The 13625-nt window shown below is 45.9% G+C and overlaps 1 protein-coding gene across 1 annotated transcript in view; it reads right to left on the bottom strand.

Annotated features, from left to right (window-relative positions):
* The window catches only part of LOC135546640 (roundabout homolog 1-like), a 326986-nt gene that overhangs the window by 279629 nt on the left and 33732 nt on the right, over positions 1–13625 (bottom strand). The window contains 1 exon segment of the mRNA XM_064975229.1: positions 11638–11964. Within this exon segment, the coding sequence (XP_064831301.1) occupies positions 11638–11964 (327 nt within the window).

Here is a 13625-nt window from a genome sequence, read left to right as displayed (position 1 = left end):
CAGAGGAGTGTACAGGCTCAGAGGAGTGTACAGGCTCAGAGGAGTGTACAGGCTCAGAGGAGTGTACAGGCTCAGAGGAGTGTACAGGCTCAGAGGAGTGTACAGGCTCAGAGGAGTGTACAGGCTCAGAGGAGTGTACAGGCTCAGAGGAGAGTACAGGCTCAGAGGAGTGTACAGGCTCAGAGGAGAGTACAGGCTCAGAGGAGTGTACAGGCTCAGAGGAGTGTACAGGCTCAGAGGAGTGTACAGGCTCAGAGGAGTGTACAGGCTCAGAGGAGTGTACAGGCTCAGAGGAGTGTCAGGCTCAGAGGAGTGTACAGGCTCAGAGGAGTGTACAGGCTCAGAGGAGTGTACAGGCTCAGAGGAGTGTACAGGCTCAGAGGAGTGTACAGGCTCAGAGGAGTGTACAGGCTCAGAGGAGTGTACAGGCTCAGAGGAGTGTCAGGCTCAGAGGAGTGTACAGGCTCAGAGGAGTGTACAGGCTCAGAGGAGTGTACAGGCTCAGAGGAGTGTCAGGCTCAGAGGAGTGTACAGGCTCAGAGGAGTGTACAGGCTCAGAGGAGTGTACAGGCTCAGAGGAGTGTACAGGCTCAGAGGAGTGTACAGGCTCAGAGGAGTGTACAGGCTCAGAGGAGTGTACAGGCTCAGAGGAATGTACAGGCTCAGAGGAGTGTACAGACTCAGAGGAGTGTACAGGCTCAGAGGAGTGTACAGGCTCAGAGGAGTGTACAGGCTCAGAGGAGTGTACAGTCTCAGAGGAGAGTACAGGCTCAGAGGAGTGTACAGGCTCAGAGGAGTGTACAGGCTCAGAGGAGTGTACAGTCTCAGAGGAGAGTACAGGCTCAGAGGAGTGTACAGGCTCAGAGGAGTGTACAGGCTCAGAGGAGTGTACAGTCTCAGAGGAGAGTACAGGCTCAGAGGAGTGTACAGGCTCAGAGGAGTGTACAGTCACTCACCCAGAAAGACGCGTGAGCCATGTCCTTTCTATTTTTTAAATGTTTTTTATTGAACCTTTATTTAACTAGGCAAGACAGTTAAGAACAATTTCTTATTTACAATGACGGCCTACCCGGGGAACAGTGAGTTAACTGCCTTGTTCAGGGGTAGAACGACAGATTTTTACCTTGGCAGCTCAGGGATTTGATCCAACAACCTTTCGGTTACTGGCCCAACGCTCTATCCACTAAAGCAGATCACTGGATGTCTGTGTAATGTCAGCCTGCAGGGGAGACAAGACAGAAGACAAAAACACCCAAGGACACAAATGTGTTAGGCAGACTCAATATGAGTCAACTTATCCTCGTCTGAGGAAATGAGCCATTTCCTACATAAGTGTTCTATCAAAGTAGAGATGCGAGGCATGGACATGCAGGGGGATTGGCTATGGCTGGAGTACTCCATCCTCTCTCATCTAGTACATTTAGCTCTACACCTCTTTACAGCCTGCTTACAAGCAGGATCAAACACCAGCAAGGACATCGGGCTGAAGAGACTTAGCTCATCCTGTAGACAAAACCATTCCATCATTTATGAGGCTGTTTTATAACCAACAATGGCCTCTTTATTGTTTTATGATTTCCTCCTAAACCTGATAATAGATTAGACAAAATAGTGGATGGATCCACTGTTGAATACTAGGCTGACAGTGGAAATCAGATGGAATCAACCATGATACGCACCGTGAACATAATCCTGACCAAATTGTGGTACCCAACTCTTCCACTGTCTGACTTTCATTTCGGTGGGAAAGAAAAGAGAGATGGATGAAGTGAAAAGGAAGAGATGTGGTCTGTATTCTTGGTGCAGGAGGGCATGTGGTTGACTTGGCTGGCTAACCCAGCAGGCTGTCAGAGCAGAGGCAGGTCAGCCATACAGTGATTGATCATACCATGGGCCAGCCCTTCTACCCTCCATCTCCCTACAGCTGCCCCTTCAGTTAGTCCATAGGGGCCTTCACACAAGCCTTCACAACACATTGTTCACCAGAGAGTCATGGGGAGGTCCCCCAAGCTAAGATACACCCAGTGAGGCATTGTTGCCTCCACCATACTGTCCAGCCCTGTTCTCTCCATCCATCCATCCATTCACCCATCCATCCAGCAATACACCCATCCATCCACCCACCCATCCACCCACCCATCCATCCACCCATCCATCCATCCATCCATCCATCCATCAATACACCCATCCATCCATACATCCATACATCCCTCCCTCCCTCCATCCATCCATCCATCCATCCATCCCATCCATCCATCCATCCGTCCCTCCATCAATACACCCATCCATCCATCCATCCATCCATCCACCCATCCATCCATCAATACACTCATCCATCCATCCATCCATCCATCCATCCATCCCTCCCTCCCTCCCCCCTCCCTCCCTCCCTCCCTCCCTCCCTCCCCCTCCCTCCCTCCCTCCCTCCCTCCCCATCCCTCCCTCCCTCCCTCCCTCCATCCCTCCCTCCCTCCCTCCCTCCATCCATCCCATCCATCCATCCATCCATCAATACACTCATCCATCCATCCATCCATCCATCCATCCATCCATCCCTCCCTCCCTCCCTCCCTCCCTCCCTCCCTCCCTCCCTCCCTCCCTCCCTCCCTCCCTCCCTCCCTCCCATCCATCCATCCATCCATCTATCCCTCCATCAATACACCCATCCATCCATCTATCCATCCTTCCATTTCTCAATCAATCCACACCACTCTCCCTTTCGCTGACTGGCCAGTTGGAGTGTGTCCACCTCTCCTCACTAGCTTTGTGATCTCTGCAGGGCCAGTGCTGGATCTCCATGCCCCCTGCCAGTAGGCACAAAGAGCCCCTGTCTGGAGTGGCCTCCAATCCTCCCCTGCTCCCTGTCCCATGGTGAGTGGCTCTCATGCCTGGCCTGCCCTTGTTCCAGCAGCATTATTCCTGTGGGGGAGAAGGACGGGTAGGGACGGGGGAGGACGGGGGAGGAGTGGGAGACAACCACGGTCTAAACACCTCCAGCATCATCAGGACGTTTGACTCAGAGGGACAGCATGTCAACACCCCCTGCCCCTCGCTGCTGGGACTGCACAGGCGGATATGCATTCTGGATTCATTAGCTGGGCCAATAAACCCCCCACCCTGATCTCTATGTCTTAAAACAGTTGAATGTTCACCCTGTCATTATTGTACTGCAGTATAGTGTTGATATGGTCTGTCTATGAGTTTATTGTAGGGAGAGCATCCAGCGAGCCTAGCATGCTAATAGAAGCACTGTGTATTAGAGACGGAACACAAGTCATGTATCGAACAAATCCTCAACTCATAGTGGCATGACTGCATCGACCACAGACAACAGATAGATGGGGCATTTAATTACATGAGTTGCATTGATTTAATGCAAAAACCTTGAAATGAAGAATGGGTTGTGTTTAGGGGATCACACGCCGTGGGCATAGTACAGCGATTGATGTATGTATCTTTATGAGGGTAATTGAAATGTGTATGTTGTCCACAGGAGATGGTGGCACCTTAATAGGGGAGGACGGGCTCTTGTTAATGGCCCGTTGACTCCGTTCAAGCCATTATTAGGAGCTGTGTCAACTCAGCAGTCTCCACTGATGTTGTCATATGGGTCCTAGTGATATAATAGAGATAGGACTAACAGTGATGTGCTAGGAAGAGTATTCAGACACCCTCCCTTTTCCACATCTTGTTAGTCTTTTTCTAAAATTGATTAAATAAATAAATATCCTCATCAATCTACCAACAATATCCACAATGTCAAATTCTCTTTATTTACATAAGTATTCAGAACCTTTGCTATGAGACTCGAAATTGAGCTCTGGCCCATCCTGTTCCCATTGATCATCCTTGAGATGTTTCTACCTGTGGAGTCCACCTGTGGTAAATTCAATTGATTGGACCTGATTTGGAAAGGTACCCACCTGTCTATATAAGGTCTCAAAACCAAGTCATGAGGTTGAAGGAATTGCCTGCAGAGCTCTGAGACAGGATTGTGTGGAAGCACAGATCTGGGGAAAGGTACCAAAACATTTCTGCAGCATTGAAGGTCCCGAAGAACACAGTGGCCTCCATCATTCTTAAATGGAAGAAGTTTGGAACCACCAAGACTCTTCCTAGAGCTGGCCACACAGCCAAACCGAGCAACCGGGGGAGAAAGGCCTTGGTCAGGGAGGTGACCAAGGACCTGATGGTCATTCTGGCAGAGCTCCAGAGTTCCTGTGTGGAGATGGGAGAACATTCCAGAAGCACAATCATCTCTGCAGCACTCTACCAATGAGGCCTTTATGGTAGAGTGGGCAGACTGAAGACACTCCTCAGTAAAAGGCACATGACAACACACTTGGAGTTTACCAATAGGCACCTAAAGGACTCTCAGAGAAACCAGATTCTCTGGTCTGATGAAACTAAGATTGAACTCTTTGGCCTGAATGCCAAGTGTCACATATGGAGGAAACCTGGCACCATCCCTACCATGAAGCATGGTGGTGGCAGCATCATGCTGTGGGAATATTTTCAGTGGCAGGGGCTGGGTCTGGGAGACTAGTCAGGATCAGGCGAAAGATGAACAGAGCAAAGTACAGAGAGATCCTTGATGAAAACCTACTTCTTTGATGAAAACCTAAAGTCTCAGGACTGTGGCGAAGGTTCACCTTACAACAGGACTACGACCCTAAGCACACAGCCAAGACAACGCAGGAGTGGCTTTGGGACAAGACTCTGAATGTCGTTGAGTGGCACAGCCAGAGCCTGAATTTGAACCAGATCAAATGATCTCTGGAAAGACCTGAAAATAGCTGTGCAGCGATGCTCCCCATTCAACCTGACAGGATCTGCAGAGAAGAATGAGAGAAACTCCCCAAATACAGGTGTGCCAAGCTTGTAGCGTCACACCCAAGAAGACTCGAGTCTGTAATCGCTGCCAAAGGTGCTTCAGCAAAGTACTGAGTAAAAGGTGTGAATGCTTACAGCATGTAAATTAAATATTTATGGTTTTTTTATATAAATGTGCAAACATTTCTAAAAACCTGCTTTTGCTTTGTTGTTGTGGGGTATTGTGTGTAGATTGATTAGGGAAAAAATAACAATTGAATCTACTTTAGAATAAGGCTTTAAGGTAACAAAATGTGGAAAAAGTCTAGGGGTCTGAAAACTTTCTGAATGCACTGTATATGTTAGCCATTTATTTGCCATGTCATTAAAGGATTGAGAGTTATTCAGAGAAATAGCCTTAAACTAAATCCACACCCACAATCAATTAAAACAAGCCAACAGCCTTCCAGAAACATACAGTGTGATATCATGGCCAATTGGGCTGTAAAACCCATAGCATAGACTAGTACATTTATAAAAACAATTTTAGACTACTGGTATGTTGTAGTTCAAGGCTAAATTGAATATAAAAGAGAGGCTACAGTGCCCTTAATCATCATTCTCACAGTAGTCTACTCCAACTTCAACCAGATTAGTGTCTGGGCTAGGGCAGAGCAAGGTTTGTGGTTGTGTCTCAGGCCACGTCTCAGCTCCATGTTGACTGGCTGGGCTGTTTTCACCAATTTGCTGTGAACCTTCCTGAGACAATTAACTGCTACAGAGCTTCAACACACTCAGCCTCCAATACCCTGGCAGCACGCGGGTGGGATCTCTCTCTCTCTCTCCGTCTCTCTCTCTCCGTCTCTCTCTCTCTCTCCGTCTCTCTCTCTCTCTCTCTCTCTCTCTCTCTCTCTCCGTCTCTCTCTCTCTCCGTCTCTCTCTCTCTCTTCTCTCTCTCTCTCTCTCTCTCTCTCTCTCTCTCTCTCTCTCTCTCTCTCTCTCTCTCCCCCCTCTCTCTCTCTCTCTATCTTGCTCTCTCTCTCTCTCGCTCCCTCTGTCTCTCTCGTTGGAATTAGCAGAAAAAAGACTTGTACAAATCTTATGCAGCAGAAAAAAGAGAGGGAGAATAGAAATGTTTGCAACAACGTTAGAGAGAATATGATGTGAGAGGGCTCTCCTGGAATGAAAATCCTTTCCACTCTGTGAGAAGAAGACCAGACAAGAGGTGCCTGCCACAATAACAAGTTAATGAAAGGCAAACACTCTAGCAGGTAAATAATTAGTCTAGTTGAAGGAATAGTAGTGGAAGACAGACTGATTCTATTTCATTGTGTCAGAGAGAGAGGGAAAAGAGAAGACTGAGCGGTATGAAATAGAATCCTGATGGATTTCATACGTTGGGTTTTGGGTAGTGGGTGTGGGGGTTGACATAAAGACCCTGGCTCTTTGAGGGCCAACAGATGTAGTACAAGGGATTTCCTGCTCAGTAGACAGGCGGGTACTCAGTGGGAGGGGGCCATCCCAGTCTTTACACTGGCGCTTGCCAACTGTCCCCCCTGCTCCACCCCACCCGCTCCACAGATGAGCCTAAGGAGCTCTCCCACTCAGGAGCTGGATAGCTTACTAGCTTGACATTGTGGCTAAGAATATATCAAGTGTGTTACCTATGTGTTATTAAAGAGCTATATGAAAAGATAAATTCGACAGGACATATCTCCCTCACTCCTGTGATGGCAATAGAGTGACTCAGAACTCCAGAGAGCCATGTCTATCCATGTGTTTATGAGTCCAGCAGTGAGCCCTGTGCGGTGTGGTCAGTAGCTCAGTACAGACAGTGAGCCAGGCCAGTAGACAGACAGCAGACCCAGGGGTTATCTCTCTGTCAAGTGGAGCAGTATGCCGACCATTACCTCACTTTACTATCTCACACACTGTCCCTCCTGGAAAACAGGAAGCTATTCTTAGTGCCTCTCGGGACTCTGTAGTCTGTACTGTACAATGGGTAAAGATAAGAGGAAACCACTTTGATACAGTCAAGGTTGACAGTCAACTTTACCCACACTGTGTGTGTGTGTGTGTGTGTGTGTGTGTGTGTGTGTGTGTGTGTGTGTGTGTGTGTGTGTGTGTGTGTGTGTGTGTGTGTGTGTGTGTGTGTGTGTGTGTGTGTGTGTGTGTGTGTGTGTGTGTGCGTGCGTGCGTGCGCGTGTGTGTGAGAGAGAGAGAGAGAGAGAGAGAGAGAGAGAGAGAGAGAGAGAGAGAGAGAGAGAGAGAGAGAGAGAGAAGAGAGAGAGAGAGAGAGAGAGAGAAGGGGAGAAGGAGAGACCTTGTCATTGTCACCCACACAGTGTCAACACATGAACACAGAAAAACGTGAGAGATGAGGATGGTGGTCAGCCATTTGGAAGAATGTCTCCACAATACCTTTGTTTTTTATTTTGTCAAGTCTAAAACGTTCCGGCTTTGATCATTGTTTTAACAGCTGCAGTTTAAAACATCCCAGAGTTCCTTGTTTTGAGGAAAAAAGCATAAAAGACTGAGGTGAGGAATTTCAGTCATTCTTTGAAAGGCAGCTTGATACTGTACATGACTTAATGTGGCCTGCAGTGCAGTTAGAGGACTCCAGCCAGTCACCTGGTCCTTTGTGATCTGCATCAGCCTGTTTGCTGCTAGAGAGCAGGCCCAGTCAGCCAGTCAGCCATTCAACTAGTCAGCCAGTCATTCAGTCAGCCAGTCAGCAAGTCTGCCAGTCAGCTAGGTAGCCAGTCAGTCAGTCAACTAGTCAGCCAGTAAGCTAGTTAAACAGTCAGCTGGTTAGTCAGTCAGTCCGCCAGTCAGCTACTGAGCCAGTCAGCCAGTCAGTCAGCTGGTTAGTCAGTCAGTTAGCCAGTCAGTCAGCCAGTCAGTCAGCCAGTCAGTCAGCCAGTCCTCTCCCTCGTTCAACAGTACAGCTCTATCTCTCTTTGTTCTCCATAGCATGCTATTAAACATGAACAAAGCCGTCTCATTACTTGGTGTCTCCATTACTAACACACAGCAAAGATCTATAGAGAAAGAATGAATCCCACCTTGAGCCTGTGTGAGTATAGTATAGTATATTATAGTATAGTATAGTATAGTATAGTATAGTATATTATAGTATAGTATATTATAGTATAGTATAGTATATTATAGTATAGTATAGTATAGTATAGTATAGTATAGTATAGTATATTATGGTATAGTATATTATAGTATGGTATAGTATATTATAGTATAGTATAGTATATTATAGTATAGTATATTATAGTATAGTATATTATAGTTTAGTATAGTATATTATAGTATAGTATAGTATATTATAGTATAGTATAGTATATTATAGTATAGTATAGTATATTATAGTGTAGTATAGTATATTATAGTATAGTATAGTATATTATGGTATAGTATATTATAGTATAGTATATTATAGTATAGTATAGTATAGTATAGTATAGTATAGTATAGTATAGTATATTATAGCATAGTATAGTATTGTATAGTGTAGTATAGTATAGTACATTATAGTATAGTGTAGTATAGTATATTATAGTATAGTATTGTGTAGTATAGTATAGTATAGTGTAGTATAGTATATTATAGTATAGTATAGTATAGTGTAGTATATTATAGTATGGTATAGTATATTATAGTATAGTATAGTATAGTATAGTGTAGTATAGTATACTATAGTACAGTATAGTAAACACAGGACAAACAGGATTCACGGTGAATGCATTAACCCAGTCTATATTAAGAGGGTCAGATGGAGAGATTGCGTCTCTGTGCTGTACGTGTCGTTAATGATAAACCAAACAGACTGGGTTAGCTCGCCCCAGCCTGACAAAACATGACTTGTTGAAACGTATGTTTACAGTCGCTCGAGTGTAGGAGAACTCTAAAAGCCAGGTCATTAGAATAACAGTGTACAAAAGTAGTGGGTTTTTTGCTTTTAAAGTGAAATCTTGCAGGGCTCTGAGAGCTTGGTAGAGTAAACATTGTTAATACGTTAACTTCCTTCTCTGAAGTTTCACTGGGGAGAAAAGCTCTGGGTTTGTCTTTTACTCACCGTGGAATTAGTCAATAAATCCTTGGAATAAAACGCTAAAATGTAAAAAAAAAAAAAAAAAGATAAACTACGATAAAATTGAGATTTGCCGAACATTCTTCAGCAATCACAAGCATACAATGTCCAAATTGTTTTTTAAAAGGCCTGTATACTCAGTCCATGGAACGGGTACACTGTTCCTGTTCTGAAGTTTAAACAAGGTCTTGTAAAAGCTCAGTGCTTAGTTTTCTCTGCTCTCTCCTTCAATCTCCTTCTCTCTCCTGCAGGGTTCTATCCTGGTTGCTCCGACAACGTAATTATACGTGCGGGAGCATGAGAAATAGAGTGGAGTCAGAGAGACAGAGAGATACAGAGAGAGACAGAGAGAGAGAGAGAGAGAGAGAGAGAGAGACAGAGAGAGACAGAGAGAGAGACAGAGAGATAGAGAGACAGAGAAATAGAGAGACAGAGAGACAGAGAGAGAGAGACAGAGACAGAGAGAGAGAGAGACAGACAGATATAGAGAGACAGAGAGAGAGAGACAGACAGAGAGAGACAGAGAGACAGAGACAGAGAGAGAGACAGACAGAGAGAGACAGAAAGAGACAGAGACAGAGAGAGAGACAGAGAGAGAGACAGACAGAGAGAGACAGAAAGAGACAGAGACAGAGAGAGAGAGAGACAGAGAGACAGAGAATGAGAGAGAGACAGAGAGACAGAGAGAGACAGAGAGAGAGACAGAGACAGAGAGAGACGGAGAGAGTGAGACAGACAGAGAGAGTCAGAGAGAGAGAGAGACAAACACAGAGAGAGAGACAGACAGAGAGAGATAGAGAGACAGACAGAGACAGACAGAGACAGAGACAGAGACAGAGACAGAGACAGAGACAGAGAGAGACAGAGACAGAGACAGAGAGAGACAGAGAGAGAGAGAGAGAGAGAGACAGAGAGACAGACAGAGAGAGACAGAGACAGAGACAGAGAGACAGAGTGACAGAGTGACAGAGAGAGAGAGAGAGAGAGAGAGAGAGAGAGAGAGACAGAGAGAGAGAGAGAGAGAGAAATAAAGGGCTGCAGCTCAGAACCTTGTCATTATAGGTCCTTTTGAACCTGGTCCAGAATAAGCAGCCCAGTGCTGTGGGCAGGGCCAGGCCAGCCACTGTCTCTACTCTGGCCTGCACCGCTCCAGTCCTGCTACCATCCTGCTCCAGCCAAACCTCTTGTTCTTCTACTTGAAGAACCCACCTAGAAATAAATACCCCATATCGTCCACTGTTGGGGGGAATATTTTTAGCATTCCAATTTATGGAAATGCCCTGTTTAACACTCTGTTCAATTTCCTTGACATTTCTATTTGATGTATTCATCAGGAGACCTTATGTCTTTCTGAAGGCCTCTAACCATCCAGGGTGAGTGACTGAGTGAATAAAAGACAGCAGAGGAACAGTCATCAGTTTGGGGCATCAGAGCCTGACTCTGGGGTAAGATCTAAGAGGAGATGAGGACATGACACCGTCCCCCGCCACCACTAACACACAGGGTATGGTTTCAGCTGTGCTCTTCCGTGACCAACCCACTGCTACTATATTCCCATGGTACCAGGCTCTCTCATTTCAAAGGCAGAGCCCTTAAAAGCAACCAATAAATCATTTTAGATTCATTTTTTAATTATGGCCATTTCTGCACCTGATGGTACATCAAGAGTTAGAAATATATACATCATCCACAACAAAATAAGAAGAAAGCATAGTAAGTCCACAGCTGAAATACAGAATGTATCTTGCCTTCTCATGTAGCCTATGGTACATTCCTTTAGTATTCATCCCCACTCCCCTAACCACCATTAGATCCTCCCCTCCAGCCCCAGCCAGTCACCAGCGCCCTAAAGAAGTCCACCGCCCATCCCCCAAACCCCTCGCTCTCGAATAGATTACAATGAGGGCTTTGGTGACAGCTCTTGGGCATGCTTGAGAAGCAGTTGATATCTGAGATCCTCTTCTCAATGTTCCCTCTCCAGCCAGTAGACACACAGACAGCAGAGATCATATATCTAAGAGCTGACCTCAGAACAGCCAGTAGAGACACAGCACAGATAACAAGTCTAAGATCTGACCTCAGAAACCAACCAGCCTCTTTTTATGGAGTGTATATTATTCACTATCTATTTGTTTGAAAGCTTTTTAGTCCCAAACCTTTCAGTGTAGTCACTGACCCTCACAATGACGGAATGCCCCCTCCACATCAAAGCAGGTCCATCATTAAAACAGTCCAGCAGGCATTAAAGAGGAGCTCCTCTAGTCGAGTCTACAACCAATGAAAACTGGGGTATCTCTCTCCACTAAAAGATGACCAAACACAGATACAATGACTGGCCTGTTTTGTGTATTAAAAACTCTGATCCATCTCCCTGACAAACACCAGAGTTAGCAGGACAACCGAAACAGCTTTGTTCCTATTGTAGCTCCTGACCCCCTACCAAGGGTCCTTTACAAGAGCACTCACCCTGGGATGATCAGGCCACTCTCCCCCCAGGCCTCCTCAAGCCTACTGGGGCCACTGGGCAAACCACATCCTGAACCATCTCCTGTGAGATTATCCAACTCAATGAGCACATTGAGGGGGAAATAAAGTAGGAAACTGGAGTCTTCTATTCAGCCCCAGCTCCAGTCTAAACCCCCTTCTCTTCCATTCACACCGAACCCAGAGGCCACAAAGGCCCAAGAAGAAATAAGAAAAGCCCCAACACGAGCTGCACTCACATGCTACTTCCAGCGAGGCGTTGTGGCTGACGGCTTCTCCCAGGTAGTTGCGGGCGACGCAGACGTAGGAGCCCTCATCCGGTTTGGAGCGTCGTCCGTGGACGATGCGTAGGAAGAAGAGGGAGCCGCTGGGCAGCAGCATGCGTTGAGATCGAGGGTTGTCCCGGTCCGTTTCCACCCGCTCCCCGTCCTTGTACCACTCCACCGTGGGGCTGGGCCGCCCCTCTGCCTTGCAGTTGAGGGTGGCCGGCTCCCCTTTGGACACAATCAAGTCAGAGGGGTGCTCCGCGATCCGGGGTGGGGAGTCCTCCTGACGCAGACGGGATCCTGGGAAGAGAACAGAAATGAGAGAATTGACTAACACTGGATGTTAAGGGCCAACAGGCCAGCTAGGACCATGTACCAGTTATCTTTAACCTACCGTTAATACTATTACATCATCTGCATATGTATACCTAACTCTGAATTGTGAAACATGGGAACAGAGAGAAATGGTAGTGGATTGGTGATATCTCAATAGAGTAAGTAATCCTAGGCAGGTGCCTGTGATATGCACAGCAGCAGAAAGCAGCTCAATTACTATTCTCAGAGTGATGTCACCCTGTCATTACATCATACAGTAACTTCTCCTTTAGAGCTGAGCAATGCTACAGTAAATTGTCCTTTAGAGCCTTTCATTAAATACAGTAACTTGTCCTTTAGAGCCTTTCATTAAATACAGTAACTTGTCCTTTAGAGCCTTTCATTAAATACAGCAACTTCTCCTTTAGAGCTGAGCAATGCTACAGTAACTTGTCCTTTAGAGACTTTCATTAAATACAGTAACTTGTCCTTTAGAGCCTTTCATTAAATACAGTAACTTGTCCTTTAGAGCCTTTCATTGAATACAGTAACTTGTCCTTTAGAGCCTTTCATTAAATACAGTAACTTGTCCTTTAGAGCCTTTCATTACATACAGTAACTTGTCCTTTAGAGCCTTCCATTAAATACAGTAACTTCTCCTTTAAAGGCTTTCATTAAATACAGTAACTTATCCTTTAGAGCCTTTCATTAAATACAGTAACTTCTCCTTTAGAGCCTTTCATTAAATACAGTTACTTCTCCTTTAAAGACTTTCATTAAATACAGTAACTTATCCTTTAAAGCCTTTCATTACACAAAGTAACATGCTGCTGAGCAACCCAACGTTCCAGCTATGTACCCCTGTCAGAAATGAGAGGGGGGAAGACACACCTCACAGCTTTGTGTTAATCAACAGACAAATATACTGTCTATCCATTTTTATTTAACTAGGCAATTTAGTTAAGAACAACTTCTTATTTATAACGACACCCTACCTGGGAACAGTGGGTGAACTACCTTTGTTCAGCGGCAGAAGGACAGATTTTCACCTTGGCAGCTCAGGGATTTGATACAGCATGTTTTCAGTTACTGGCCCAACGCTCTAACCACTAGGCTCCCTGCCTCCCCGTTTAGCAGACGCTTTAATCAAAACTGATGTACAGTCGTTACTGTATACATGGACCCAGCAGGAATCCACCCCACAACCCTTGGTGCTGCAAGCTCTATGGAGTGAGCCATACAGGACCACATGAGCAGAGACCCAGGTAGAAACAACGACAAGCTAATACATGAGGCAGCAACATGGCTGAGACCAGTGAGCTGTGGCTATCAGAACTGCTTTAAATGCAAATGAGCATGATGTCGTTAACGCCTGAGGGATAGAAGATGGCAAGTCTGTGTGTGTGTGTGTGTGTGTGTGTGTGTGTGTGTGTGTGTGTGTGTGTGTGTGTGTGTGTGTGTGTGTGTGTGTGTGTGTGTGTGTGTGTGTGTGTGTGTGTGTGTGTGTGTGTGTGTGTGTCCGTGTGTCCGTGTGTCCGTGTGTCCGTGTGTCCGTGTGTCCGTGTGTCCAACCCTGCACCCTGTATCTCCCCACATAGGCCTTGGAGCCAAATCAGCACCAATTGAAGGGAAATGGGACTAATTGC

This window comes from Oncorhynchus masou, chromosome 9 (assembly GCF_036934945.1).
Source record: "Oncorhynchus masou masou isolate Uvic2021 chromosome 9, UVic_Omas_1.1, whole genome shotgun sequence".
Taxonomy (NCBI): domain Eukaryota; kingdom Metazoa; phylum Chordata; class Actinopteri; order Salmoniformes; family Salmonidae; genus Oncorhynchus; species Oncorhynchus masou.
Note: the sequence above shows the minus strand (reverse complement) of the source record. Positions and strands in the feature narration are given on the sequence as shown.